Source organism: Dreissena polymorpha, chromosome 10 (assembly GCF_020536995.1).
Source record: "Dreissena polymorpha isolate Duluth1 chromosome 10, UMN_Dpol_1.0, whole genome shotgun sequence".
NCBI lineage: Eukaryota > Metazoa > Mollusca > Bivalvia > Myida > Dreissenidae > Dreissena > Dreissena polymorpha.
In genome coordinates, this window is record NC_068364.1 from 2,294,564 (window position 1) to 2,308,348 (window position 13,785).

General features: G+C 39.0%; 1 protein-coding gene and 1 long non-coding RNA gene across 3 annotated transcripts in view; both read left to right on the top strand.

The window, feature by feature from the left end:
- Window positions 1–420: 420 nt before the first annotated feature.
- LOC127848469 (nucleoporin Nup43-like) overlaps window positions 421–13,785 on the top strand; it is a 36,531-nt gene continuing 23,166 nt past the window's right edge. Inside the window, exons 1-6 of one of the 2 annotated variants that reach the window (XM_052380949.1) lie at window positions 421–588; window positions 4,621–4,761; window positions 5,740–5,814; window positions 9,032–9,200; window positions 11,649–11,784; window positions 13,011–13,162. In XM_052380949.1, the coding sequence (XP_052236909.1) occupies window positions 469–588; window positions 4,621–4,761; window positions 5,740–5,814; window positions 9,032–9,200; window positions 11,649–11,784; window positions 13,011–13,162 (793 nt within the window). In that variant the 5' untranslated portion in view covers window positions 421–468. Of the gene's footprint in view, window positions 623–4,620; window positions 4,762–5,739; window positions 5,815–9,031; window positions 9,201–11,648; window positions 11,785–13,010; window positions 13,163–13,785 lie in introns of both variants that reach the window. The other variant, XM_052380950.1, reaches the window with a different exon arrangement.
- On the top strand, window positions 9,206–10,776 carry LOC127848473 (uncharacterized). Its single transcript, XR_008034527.1, has 3 exons — window positions 9,206–9,250; window positions 9,351–9,400; window positions 10,701–10,776. It is a non-coding gene; the product is annotated as an uncharacterized LOC127848473 (long non-coding RNA).

A 13,785-nucleotide genomic window follows, 5' to 3' on the forward strand; every position in this document is an offset into this window, starting at 1 on the left:
CAATTAAAATAAATATAACGGGGTAACATTGGAACTCTGCCTCAATATCAGATATCAAATCCCTGCCGTTATAACCACCCACATGATGATAGTCGAACCACTAGGAACAATAATTTTCCCGTGGTTATTTTTACTCTTTTTAATCTAGGTAATGTATTAATTATGAACCTAAACTTAAACACCATATTCAAAATATAAAATAAAAGAAAAATAATACTCGAACAAAAAACATCCGTCCAGATCTGGAAGGATTTTCTTGTGATGACAGTGGTTAACGATCGCAGACTTCGGGAGAGAACAGCTGCGTTGAGTTGATTGGAACTATCATTGTTAGGCGTTGTGGTCTAATCCACTTTATGGAGTACCATTTTCCAAACTTAAAACTTTGCCCTGATTAATTCATAATAGTTCTTTGGAATTTTGTGGTGTTTCGAGTGCAAATTTCGCGCCATGTGACACTATTTTAAAATGGCGGATATTAGAGTAAAATTCGTATCTCAAAAGATATCCAAAGTCCGTTTTCAGCCGACCCAGGGTGTATACTCACAAGGCTCTGATGTGTTTGCATCCGGAAACTGGGATGACGTTGTTAGTGTTAACTCTGTCTTGTCTTCTGTGAATTGTTTGTACTCCATTCGGAATTGAATTTACTCACAAATAGAAACAAACACAATTTACACATTTTGTAATTCTTAGACCTTTATGAGAATGATTTCTTAATGTTCTAGTTTAAAACGATAACAAATGTTGACCTACTAATAAAGCCTTACTAATGATACATTTATCACTCAGTGTACTGTATGCAGAGCTCCAGATAACTTTTCTAAGTAATTGAGTAAATACCCACTTCTTTTGAGTTCAATTGGGAATTTTCATTTTCAATTGGGTACAAAAAAGTCGGTACCCACTACTTTAATTGACAATTGGGTATTTTTGTATTAAAATTGGGTATTTTCATTGTCTTTAATTCTCAAATGTTTGCCAGAATGAGCTGGTTGAAGTTCCACTCTTAATTGATTAATTTCATTGATCTTGTGTTATTATGTAGATGTATCTATAATATACAGTCTTGATTTTAGAAAATTATCGACGTTTTTTTCCCACCAGTTTTCTTACAATGTAAGCACTGTCAGCGCTTGCCTCCGACACAATACCGTCAAGAATTAGTTTCACTATATTCTCCGCTTTTGGGTTTGTGTTGCTTGCGGTTTAATAACTTAAAATTGAGTGTGTGTTTTTTGTGTCTGGGAAACGATGAGTCACTTTTTACGGCCTCGCGGTTTTGACATTTTTACAACAATAACACGTAGTTACATAGACGCTTTCTTCCGTACATATTATTGTGCTGAAGGTTATACTGAAAGTGCTTGGACGAAGCGGACAAAATCTCGTTACTTTAAACCCGGGTATATCCAGGACAGATTTACTCGTTACGCAGAGGAGAAATACGATATGAGTAATCAGCGATTTCAAATTGGGTTTTGGTACGCATGGTTTTATTTTTCTATGCGTAATTGGCAATTTTAGATTGGGTATTTACGCAAATACGCACCTTATCTGTTCCTCTGTTGTATGTATTGAAACACTGTTGAAGTGCCTTAAGTGTCCTAAATCATACACATCATCCAAATTAGCATTTAATATTGCTATTGTACATCTCATGCACATTTTTTAGGTCCGCATTGTGTTCATATTGAAATCAAGCCATTGTGTTGTAAAAAAATCATGCTTTATTTTTGTAAATTTCAAATATTCACAATAAGTGGCAGTGCTCCAGCTAGGATTTAAAAAGGGCAGGGTGGCTTTTTTGCCAAAAGGGCACTTTTGACACGCTAAATTTTGTCAAAAGGGCACTTTCGAGTGCGCAGGCTTTTCTGGAATGCTTCCGCATGCATGTTAATTTATATGTTATTATAATTGTTAGAATATATTATTCCCATTGTTATTAAAGTTTAAACCATTTAAATATAATCTCTACAATGTCGTTATGAGAAATAAATAAGTTACTTGTAATGTAATAAGAGATTTATCTATTATCATATTAAAAAAAAAAAAAAATTGTGGGGGGGGGGGCAGGGCGGAGGTTCAGGAGGGCAGGGCGGAGGTTCGGGAGGGCAGCTCGGGGCGCCCTCAAATTTAGGCCTAGCTGGAGCACTGAGTGGCATACAATTCATAGCTCGACAAATATATTTTTCTCTCCTGATTGAGCTTACCAGGCCACCACAAAAATCTCCTTACATGACAAATATCATACCATATTTGTTTGAAAGCACTTATAAGAATTAAATCAACAAAGTTTTACAATTTTTAATCTAATTGCAGTACTTCAATCGTAGACTGGTGATAAACTGTGAATACAATTTTGTTGTATTAAATTAACATAAAAAGAGTGACATGTTTGTTTTGTAAAAGGGTAACAATTCAGGAGTCGGCCTAAGGTTAAAATAAAGGGAGAAGTCATTTTTTGTTGACTTAGACATGGCCCTCAATCTATCAAATCCGCCGCCGAATTTCGGTGGCAGTCCCCCGTCTGAAAAGTATATTTTTTTCCCCAAAAAAACTGATTTTTTCCCCCTCAGAAAATGAAAAACTAAAAAAACATTTACTGATTTATAGTTGAAAATTGACTCCAATATATCACGGTCCTTTATATCGCGTTTTCCAATATATCGCGAATTGGCTATGGCTCCCAAAAATCTGATGAGCATAATCCCCAAATAACATGTTTTAATCTGAGATTTGCTGAGATAAAATCAGTTTCAAGCTATAGCAGTATTTTACCCTATTTTTCACCCACTTCTGTTTTATCCGACATTCATAATCCAGTTTTGACCAGATTGTTTGTACATCACTTTAACACCTGTGTCAGCGATTTTTTTCCTTCTTTATAAAGTACCGGTAAACGGCACTTTCCCAATTACGAAAAAACTACAAATTGCCCAATTGCTGTCCAAAAAATTCCCAATTTAAGGTAAAAAAAAAAAAAATATATTTTTTTTTTGGAAAATGCAACATTTTGTTAGTTTCCCTATGAAGCTCTATGGTTTGAACCTAGGTAAATATAATATTGACAGCTTCAAAACACTTAGTTATCAATTTTAAAGTATTTGGGAGCATAAAATCAAATACACCAATTTCCCAATTTGAGGGTTTCACGACTCGATTTTTCCCAATTTTTAGGTTTTCAGGACTCAATTTTTCCCAATTGGACCGTTAGGGTACCTTTCCCAATTGGACAAAAAAATCGCTGTGTATACTGTGATAAACAATAACCCCGTCATTTAGGGTGTTACCATTCTCTCTTGAATTTGCTTTGAACTGCCGAAACACACCACACATGAAGGTGTATACAATTATAACTGTAAATGTCACAAGTCAATACTGACCTATCTCAACACAGTGTTTTTTTATGGCAATTTCGGGGCCGATATTCGGCTCCATTCCCCTCCCAAAATAGTATATATTTTCCCCCATTTAAAAAAAAAAAATCCCCTCCAAAAGTAAAAAAAAAAAATTTTTTTTTTTTTTTAGAAACAACTGCCTCATGATCGATATATAGAGGATATTTGTTGGATTCAGTGGATTATCGATTTTAATTCACGAGTGATCATAAAAAATAATATTTTTATATGATCACGAGTGAATTAAAATCGATAATGCACCGAAACCAACAAATTTTCTTTTTATTTTATGCTTTTTTCACAGTTTATATACATTGTTAAAGAGTTAAACTAAAGAATTTCGTTGGGAAAATTAAGCATAGTTATTTGTAGCCAGAACAAGGCAATTAATAAAGTTATCATATGAACAATTTAAAGAAGTCTAAAAGCTCCGAACTGTTCTTTTGAATGTTCAACTGTGCATGACCTGTAAATGGGGCAACTTATGGCTGAGAATGCTCCTGTGTCCAATACTCCATATCAAATTGATTTTAATCAGTCAAAGTCTGGCACAAAGTAAATCATTTAAAGGATTTAAATCTCTCGCGAGACCCCTGTAAATTTTGAGGACTGCAGACCTGTTCTTTGAATGAATTTTCTAATAATGCACTTAATTATTGAAAACAGTTGTGACCTTAGACAAACATTAACCCTTTGCATGCTGGGAAATTTGTCGTCTGCTAAAATGTCGTCTGCAGAATTTCTAAAATTAGCATTTTCTTCTTTTTTTTTTCAAAGAATACTATCAGAATAGCAAACAGTTTGGATCCTGATGAGACGCCACGTTCTGTGGCGTCTCATCTGGATCCAAACTGTTTGCAAAGGCCTTTAAAATTCAGCTCCAGCGCTTTAAGGGTTAATTTGATGCTTCACTTCTATTCAGAAATGTTCATTATGTCTCACACTGTCATTACTAAAATATTATGACTAACACTCTCAAAATCAGATGCCATTAAGATTTGATTTACAGTTTTCAAAGATTGATGCAAGTCCTGTAAAGTGGAAATAATAATTGACAAACAAATCATTAAGTCTTAACCATCTCAGAAATTGTAACATTCATGTACATGTAGGTACTTCATGCTGTTTTTACTCTTGTCTAATGAAAACATTGAGTTATAGGAGATTTTGACTTCCTTGTACTGACTAATTTCCATGATGTGTGTTGCTATGTTACCAGGCTGGGCGAGTGTGCCTGTGGCAGATACCTCCAGGGGGGTCAGACCTGGGTGACATGGGCGGTGATGATGAGACAGCAGGTGACAGGGAGCCCATCATTCTGTGTGAAGTACCGCACAGAGGAGATGTCACAGACATGCAGGTAGTAAATTGTTGATCCTTGCTGAACCTTGCTCTGGGATAACTGGGTTTAATGTATGTGCGTAGTGTAATCCCAGATTAGCCTGTGCAGTATGCTTAGACCGCATTTTTGTGTATAATAGACTCCCTTAACTCTTTCAGTGCTGGAACCGAATTTTGAAGGCCTTTGCAAACAGTTTGGATCCAGATGAGACGCCACAAAACGTGGCGTCTCTTCAGGATCCAAACTGTTTGCTATTCTGATAGTATTCTTTGAAAAAATTGAAGAAAATGCTAATTTTAGAAATTCTGCAGACGACATTTTAGCAGACAACAAATTTCCCAGCATGCAAAGGGTTAGAATGAAAACTTCCATAAAAGAGGTAAGTATAGTCCCTGATAAGCCTCTGCGGATGAACTGCATAAAATCCCATTTACCCAGAGTGAGGCTCAATTGTTTTGAATGGCACTGAGTAATGCCCCCCAAAAGTCATAAATATGGAGGGCACTAGGATAAAAAAGATTCAGTCCACGTCTCACAGAAATGGCAGTATTGGAGATGGTTGTATTTGCACTAAGCTAAGAACTACAAATTATAGCCCTCTTGATAATTATGAAAAATTCTTTGAATAACTTTTAACATTACTATGGTTCTTACAGAGTCATTTTCATGTTCATATGATTAATAAATAATAATAGATCATACATTCTATTTACCTGTCTGAATTTGTGTTCTGAGTCGTGGCGAACGATTTAAAGATCAACTGGTCAAAGACAAAGGTGATATGTACTTGTAACAACATGAAAATTATTTCCACACAATATCTAGCAAAATCATTGGATCATATAAATTAGTTGGTGGTAGTCTTGATCATGGATGACTCCTAGTGATTTTCAAATCAAGAGTTCCAAGGTCAAGGTTATTGGACTACTTTGATGCATACATTACAAACATCTTTTCTCTACATTGTTTTATCAGGTTGTTTCTGTATATTTTCAGTTTATGACAAGTGATGCCATAGCTGCCTCATCTTCCTTTGGGTCTCTGACCATCTACCGACATAGGAACCTACAGGTGATACCAGTGTCTATTCTAGAAAAGTAGGGGAGAAATTGCCCCCTTACTTGAACAAATACTGGGGATTTTTCTATAGAAACATTATTACATACTGCCAGGTCAGTAAAATACTATGTTAACTGCGGCCAAATATAACAGCACTTTCCATAGTATTGCACCTACTTTACTAAAAATGATATTTCTGAATCATTTAAAGTAATAAATAATAAACAAATACTAGTTGGTTATATTCTTCTTCCAATTCCCTACAAAAACGTCTTATTTATGTCTGTAAACATATAAAAGTTTCTGATTTTCTTAAGAAGTTTCTTATTTTGTATTAACCCATGTTGTTGCTGTTATAAAAAAGTGAACAATCATTTCACCATATGATTCCACTACGTGTCCTTTCAAACAAAAAATCTTTAAATTTTATTAACCTGCATATCGAAGAGTATATTCTCTTTTACATTCAGTCTTCCTGTTAAAAATACATGAAGCAGAATTTAGCTGCGTTAAGGATCAATAAAATGATATCCAGTGCGCCAATTTTCTCACATTATACAGAAAATGTGCACTGTATTTGAAAAAAATAGTGCATATCGCACAAAGGCACTATCTAGAATAGACACTGATACAGCTTGGATTTTCTGTTTTTATGCACCCGGATCGAAAAATCGGGGGTATATTGTTTTTGGCCTGTCTGTCATTGTATGTGTCCGTGTGTGTGTCCCAAAACTTTAACCAAAACTTTAACCTTCATAACTTTTGCAATATTAAACATAGCAACTTGATATTTGGCATGCATATGTATCTCATGGAGCTGCACATTTTGAGTGATGAAAGGTCAAGGTCATCCTTCAAGGTCAAAGGTAAAAACATAAAAGCGGCGCATTAGGGGGCATTGTTTTTCTGACAAACACATCTCTTATTTGTATTCAAGTAAATGTGTACTTAAAATAAGAAGAGGTGTTGTACTGTAGTAAGCTGCAGCCAACCATGTTGATAACTAAGTCACATGTATTAGTTATAATAACAGATTTTTTTCAAAGGCTGTGATCTGTCATGTAAGAGGATTCTTACTAAGATTTTTGCACTGTGACTTTAATTATGCCGTTCCCACTTATGTACTTATATTCAATCATTCATCCAGCATCATTTCATGAAGTATGCTTATTGTCCCCAACCGGTGAAACTGGAGAGGACTTGTGGTTTGTGCTCTGTGTGCCCGTCAGTCAGTCTGTCACACTTTTCTGGATCCTGCGAAAACTTATTTTTTCATGAAACTTGAAACATGGATAGATGGCAATATGGAGATTATGCACGTCATTTCATTTTGTTCCTACGTCAAAAATTCTGGTTGCTATTAGTGCTGCAACAATACGCCAAAAAGCGTATTGCGATATATTGTCAGCTCAAAAACCCGTATTGCAATATATCGCAATATATTGCTTACTTGTACCAAAGTTATGACTCGCCAATTACCCGATAATCCCGTATATTCCAGTTTTAAAGCAAATTCTGGTAAATGTTTACTATAAAAATGCTCAAGAATAACACAAAACACAAACATTCACCAATTTTCTTACATATCAAATACATTTTAGCATTTGTTACTATTTAAAGATGTGATGAAATAACTTCCAATCGGGCGTTTTTTTTTCCCACTGAACACGCGTAAATCGCCTGACGTGATGTTCCTGTTTTATACAACACAAATACACCCACACTTTGCACGCGACGTTCTACATGTCTGTATAATTTTTGCGCGCTTTCGCTTTTTATTGAGAAAAAGAATAAAGCACTTTTTTTATTGTCGCGTTAGCATTACATTTCGGAAGCATGTTTCCGAAATTCGGATTACAAATTTAATAATGCTCATTTCAGAATCGAAAGAAACATTTAGTTGTGCGTAATTAATTCAACGATAATTCGTTTAAAAGCATAGAATGAATGCTCCCATGTAACAACGCTACTCTGTATAATAGACTTTTTAGAATGCCATTTGTACGTAACAATTTATTTTTACAAAATACCGCTTTGTTTTGTTTACCTTGATATCACTATTTTGGATGGCTTTTCTGAACGAAATGTAGATGCATGTTTGTAAAATTTTCGTACCGGTATGACGAAAATCGTATCGCAATACAATATGCGGATTGCGTATTGCGATATATACCGATATACCGGTATATTGTTGCAGCACTAGTTGCTATGGCAACAAAAATAAATAAATTCTGACAATGGTGGAGTTTCACCGGTAGGGCACCATATTGCCTGACAATAGTCTTGTTATTATTAAATTGTAAATGTAATTTGATGATAAAATCAAGTCATACTGTAAGTAACTCTATAAAATCGGCAATAGCAAAGAACAAACACATGTGGGTTTTGTATAAACAAATAACATTAATCAATAAAAAAAGGATCAAAACAGGTTGAGAATTATATAAAAAGACAGGGTTTAAAAATGGAAGGGGCCACATATTTTTACACGTTGTGGCATACAAACAGAAGGAGCCCCCCTGCTAATCTGCTGTAGCTAAATCCCTAATAATGAAAACAAACATGTTTGGACATGCAATATTTTTCAGATAAGCATAAATTATTATAAAAACATGGCAGTTTTATTAAACCTTTTTCCTATTGCATATCTGTTATTTTTTAGCTAGGCTGTTTTCGGAAAAAAAACGAGCTATTGTAATAGCCAGCTCGTCATCCGCCGTCCGACATAGGCGTCATGCTAAAACCTCAACATTGGCCATAACTTTTTAAATATTGAAGATAGCAACTTGATATTTGGCATGCATGTGTATCTCATGGAGCTGCACATTTTGAGTGGTAAAATTTCAAGGTGAACATCATCCTTCAAGGTCTAGGGTCGAAAAAACAAAGTCAAGGGAAGTTATAAGCTTTAAATTGACATAGTTATCTGACCTGCCCACGTATATATTTTTGTTAAATAAATCAAAGCGGCGCAGTAGGCGGCATTGTGTTTCCCGGTTGGATTGGACAAAATCCAAGGGAAGTAATAAGCTTTAAAGGGAGATGATTTCTATTCCCTAAAGTGTGTGCTCTACTTTCAGTCATTGAAAGACACACTGCAGTGGAATGGTCTGTACACAGATATTCTGGGCATGTGATGCCCATGTACATGATTGGCCACTCCATAGTGTGTATGCTCTACTTTTAGCCATAGGAAGACACAACACAATGTTCTGTGATATTCTTTTAGTCGCTGGAAGACGCAATGCAGTGGGTTGGTCTGCACACAGGTCTCGGGGATGTGTCCTGCCCATGTACATGTCTGGCCACCCAGGGCGATGATCTCATAGTGACCGGTGGGGAGGACGGCAGGGTCAATGTACTCAATGTGGCACACAGGGCACCAGTACGGACACTAGGTGAGTCACAGTACTCAATGTGGCACACAGGGCACCAGTACGGACACTAGGTGAGTCACAGTACTCAATGTGGCACACAGGGCACCAGTAAGGACACTAGGTGAGTCTATAAACTCAATGTGGCACACAATGCACCAGTACAGACACTAGGTGAGTCACAGTACTCAATGTGGCACACAGGGCACCAGTACAGACACTAGGTTGGTCTATATACTCAATGTGGCACACAGGGCACCAGTACAGACACTAGGTGAGACAATGTACTCAATGTGGCACACAGGGCACCAATACGGACACTAGGTGAGTCTATATACTCAATGTGGCACACAGGGCACCAGTATGGACACTTGGTGAGTCACAGTACTCAATGTGGCAGGCAGGGCACCAGTACGGACACTAGGTGAGTTTATATACTCAATGTGGCACACAGGGCACCAGTACAGACACTAGGTGGGTCTATATACTCAATGTGGCACACAGGGCACCAGTACAAACACTAGGTGAGACAATGTACTCAATGTGGCACACAGGACACCAGTACAGACACTAGGTGAGACAATGTACTCAATGTGGCACACAGGGCACCAATACGGACACTAGGTGAGTCACAGTACTCAATGTGGCACACAGAGCACCAGTATGGACACTTGGTGAGTCACAGTACTCAATGTGGCAGGCAGGGCACCAGTACGGACACTAGGTGAGTCTATATACTCAATGTGGCACACAGGGCACCAGTACCAACACTAGGTGAGTCACAGTACTCAATGTGGCACACAATGCACCAGTACCAACACTAGGTGAGTCACAGTACTCAATGTGGCACACAGGGCACCAGTACGGACACTAGGTGAGTCACAGTACTCAATGTGGCACACAGGGCACCAGTACGTACACTAGGTGAGTCACAGTACTCAATGTGGCACACAGGGCACCAGTACGGACACTAGGTGAGTCACAGTACTCAATGTGGCACACAGGGCACCAGTACGGACACTAGGTGAGTCACAGTACTCAATGTGGCACACAGGGCACCAGTACAAACACTAGGTGAGTCACAGTACTCAATGTGGCACACAGGGTACCAGTACGGACACTAGGTGAGTCACAGTACTCAATGTGGCACACAGGGCACCAGAGCGGACACTAGGTGAGTCACAGTACTCAATGTGGCACACAGGGCACCAGTACGGACACTTGGTGAGTCACAGTACTCAATGTGGCACACAGGGCACCAGTACGGACACTAGGTGAGTCACAGTACTCAATGTGGCACACAGGGCACCAATACGGACACTAGGTGAGTCTATATACTCAATGTGGCACACAGAGCACCAGTATGGACACTTGGTGAGTCACAGTACTCAATGTGGCAGGCAGGGCACCAGTACGGACACTAGGTGAGTTTATATACTCAATGTGGCACACAGGGCACCAGTACAGACACTAGGTGGGTCTATATACTCAATGTGGCACACAGGGCACCAGTACAAACACTAGGTGAGACAATGTACTCAATGTGGCACACAGGGCACCAGTACAGACACTAGGTGAGACAATGTACTCAATGTGGCACAAAGGGCACCAGTACGGACACTAGGTGAGTCACAGTACTCAATGTGGCACACAGGGCACCAATACGGACACTAGGTGAGTCACAGTACTCAATGTGGCACACAGAGCACCAGTATGGACACTTGGTGAGTCACAGTACTCAATGTGGCAAGCAGGGCACCAGTACGGACACTAGGTGAGTCTATATACTCAATGTGGCACACAAGGCACCAGTACCAACACTAGGTGAGTCACAGTACTCAATGTGGCACACAGGGCACCAGTACGGACACTAGGTGAGTCACAGTACTCAATGTGGCACACAGGGCACCAGTACGGACACTAGGTGAGTCACAGTACTCAATGTGGCCCACAGGGCACCAATACGGACACTAGGTGAGTCACAGTACTCAATGTGGCACACAGAGCACCAATACAAACACTAGGTGAGTCACAGTACTCAATGTGGCACACAGGGCACCAGTACGGACACTAGGTGAGTCACAGTACTCAATGTGGCACACAGGGCACCAGTACGGACACTAGGTGAGTCACAGTACTCAATGTGGCACACAGGGCACCAGTACAAACACTAGGTGAGTCACAGTACTCAATGTGGCACACAGGGTACCAGTACGGACACTAGGTGAGTCACAGTACTCAATGTGGCACACAGGGCACCAGTACCAACACTAGTTGAGTCACGTACTCAATGTGACATGCAGGGCTCCATTGCGAATACTAGGTGAGACTTTGTACTCGATGTCGCACACAGGGCCTCTGTACGAACACTTCATAAGACATTATGATCCGACATAATTCGTCATGACATTTTATACCATATTTCATATCACAGTTCTCACATTGGAAAATATTTGGCATATTACATTTCAGAAAAAGCCAACAGCTGTAGTATAAATGGCATTAAATTCTTGAAGCAGCTGGACATCTTAACGATAGACTCATGTGGGCAGCTGAAGATATTTGACCTTCGAGAAAACACTGATGAACCTTCCAGAACCTTCTCAGTGTGCGTACATTCTGTAACATGGTTTAATGCATGTGCTTAAAGTGTGGTCCTAGATTAGTCTGTGCAGTCTGCTAATCAGGGACGACACTTTACGCCTAGACTGGATTTTTGTTGAGAACAGACTTTTTCTAGATAAAAAATTCCATAATTTGGAAAGTGTCGTCCCTGAAAAGCATGTGTGGACTTCTCAGGCTGATCTGGGACAACACTTTAGGCAAAAACACTTACGATATTTTACATTCGAGAGAACACTGATGTCCAGGACTTTCTAGTGTGGGTACAGTTCTGATGTCCAGGACTTTCTAGTGTGGGTACAGTTCTGAAGACTCGTCTCTGTGAACTAGTCTCTGCCAAAGTCTGGGTGTATACTTTTATTAGTCCCCTACCGGTGAAACTGGAGAAGGACTTATGGTTTGCGCTCTGTGTGTCTGTCAGTCAGTCTGTCACACTTTTCTCGATCCTGCAATAACTTAAAAAAAGTTCTTCATATTTTTTCATGATACTTAAAACATGGACAGATGGCAATATGGAGATTATGCACATCATTTCATTTTGTTTCTATGCCTAGGAATCTGGTTGCTATGGCAACAAATAGACTAGAAATATTGCTGAAAATGGTGGATCCTGCGATAACTTTAAAAGTTCTTCATATTTTTACATGATACTTGAAACATGGACAGATGGCAATATGGAGATTTTGCACTTCATTTCATTTTGTTCCTACGTCAAGAATTCTGGCTGCTATGGCAACAAATAGACTAGAAATATTGCTGAAAATGGTGGATCCTGCGTAGGTTGGGGACTTTTATTGCTTGGCAATAGTCTTGTTTGATTTGTCAATAAACTTGCTCTTGTAATAATTAAAAGATTTGCATACTTTCAAAAAACATAAGAAACCATACAAATTGCAGGTATTTGATTGAACCTTGCTCTGGTCAATCCGGTCTTAATGTAATTGTGTTAAGTGTGGCCATGGGTGGTAAAGACAGGGCCCTATGCTGTGGGGAAATGGGGCTTATACGTAAAGTGTCATCCCAGATTAGTCTGTGCAGTCCGCCCAGGCTTATCAGGGACGACTTTTTTTGCATAAACTGTATTTTTGTGTACAAGAAACTTCCTTCAAACAAAAATTCAAAAAAAGCTTTAAATGTCGTCCCTGATTCGCCTGTGCGGATTGCTTAGGCTAATCTGGGACAACACTTTACCCACTAGTATTGAATATTCAGGTCTGGAGAGCAGGTGCCCCTACAGTGTTTAGCCCGCCACCCGACCCAGCAGCACATTGTGGCCACTGGCGGTCACGATGGGGTGCTGTCCATCTGGGACCTACGCCAGGAGCGCTTTCCTGTCACACTGCTAGAGGCTCATGCTGCACCCAGTAAGTTTAGTAAAAACTCAGTAAGAATATGGGGTCATGTTTTATAAAAATTGAACCGTGTTTTAGGAAAACTGGGCTTAATGCATGTGCTTAAAGTGTCATCCCTGATTAGGTTATGCAGTCTTTTTCGCTTTTTATGATTTTTAGTTTAAAGGAAGTCGCTATTAAGTTAAGGCGGAAAGTGTTGTTCCTGATTAGCCTGAGCCGACTGCACAGGCTAATCTGGGACAACACAGGCTAATCTGGGACAACACAGGCTAATCTGGGATGACACTTTGCCCATGCATTCAGCCAAGTTTTCCTAGAACGAGGCTCAATTCAATGGAAGTTTGTTCTTTTAGAACTAATCATAATATGATACTCCCAAAATTTAAGTTTGAAATGTTTATATAGGAGTCACTATGTTTGTCAGTGGGACGGATGATCCCTTGGTTTGGAATTTGTCATCAGGGACGTCATGTTCTGCTTTTATGATATGTTTCGTTTAAAGAAAATCTCTTTTTAGCAAAACTCCAGTTTAGGCGGGAAGGTGTGGTCCCTGATTAGCCTTTGCGGACTGCACAGGCTAATCTGGGACTACACTTTAGGCACATGCATTAAACCCCCTTTTCACAGAGCACTGT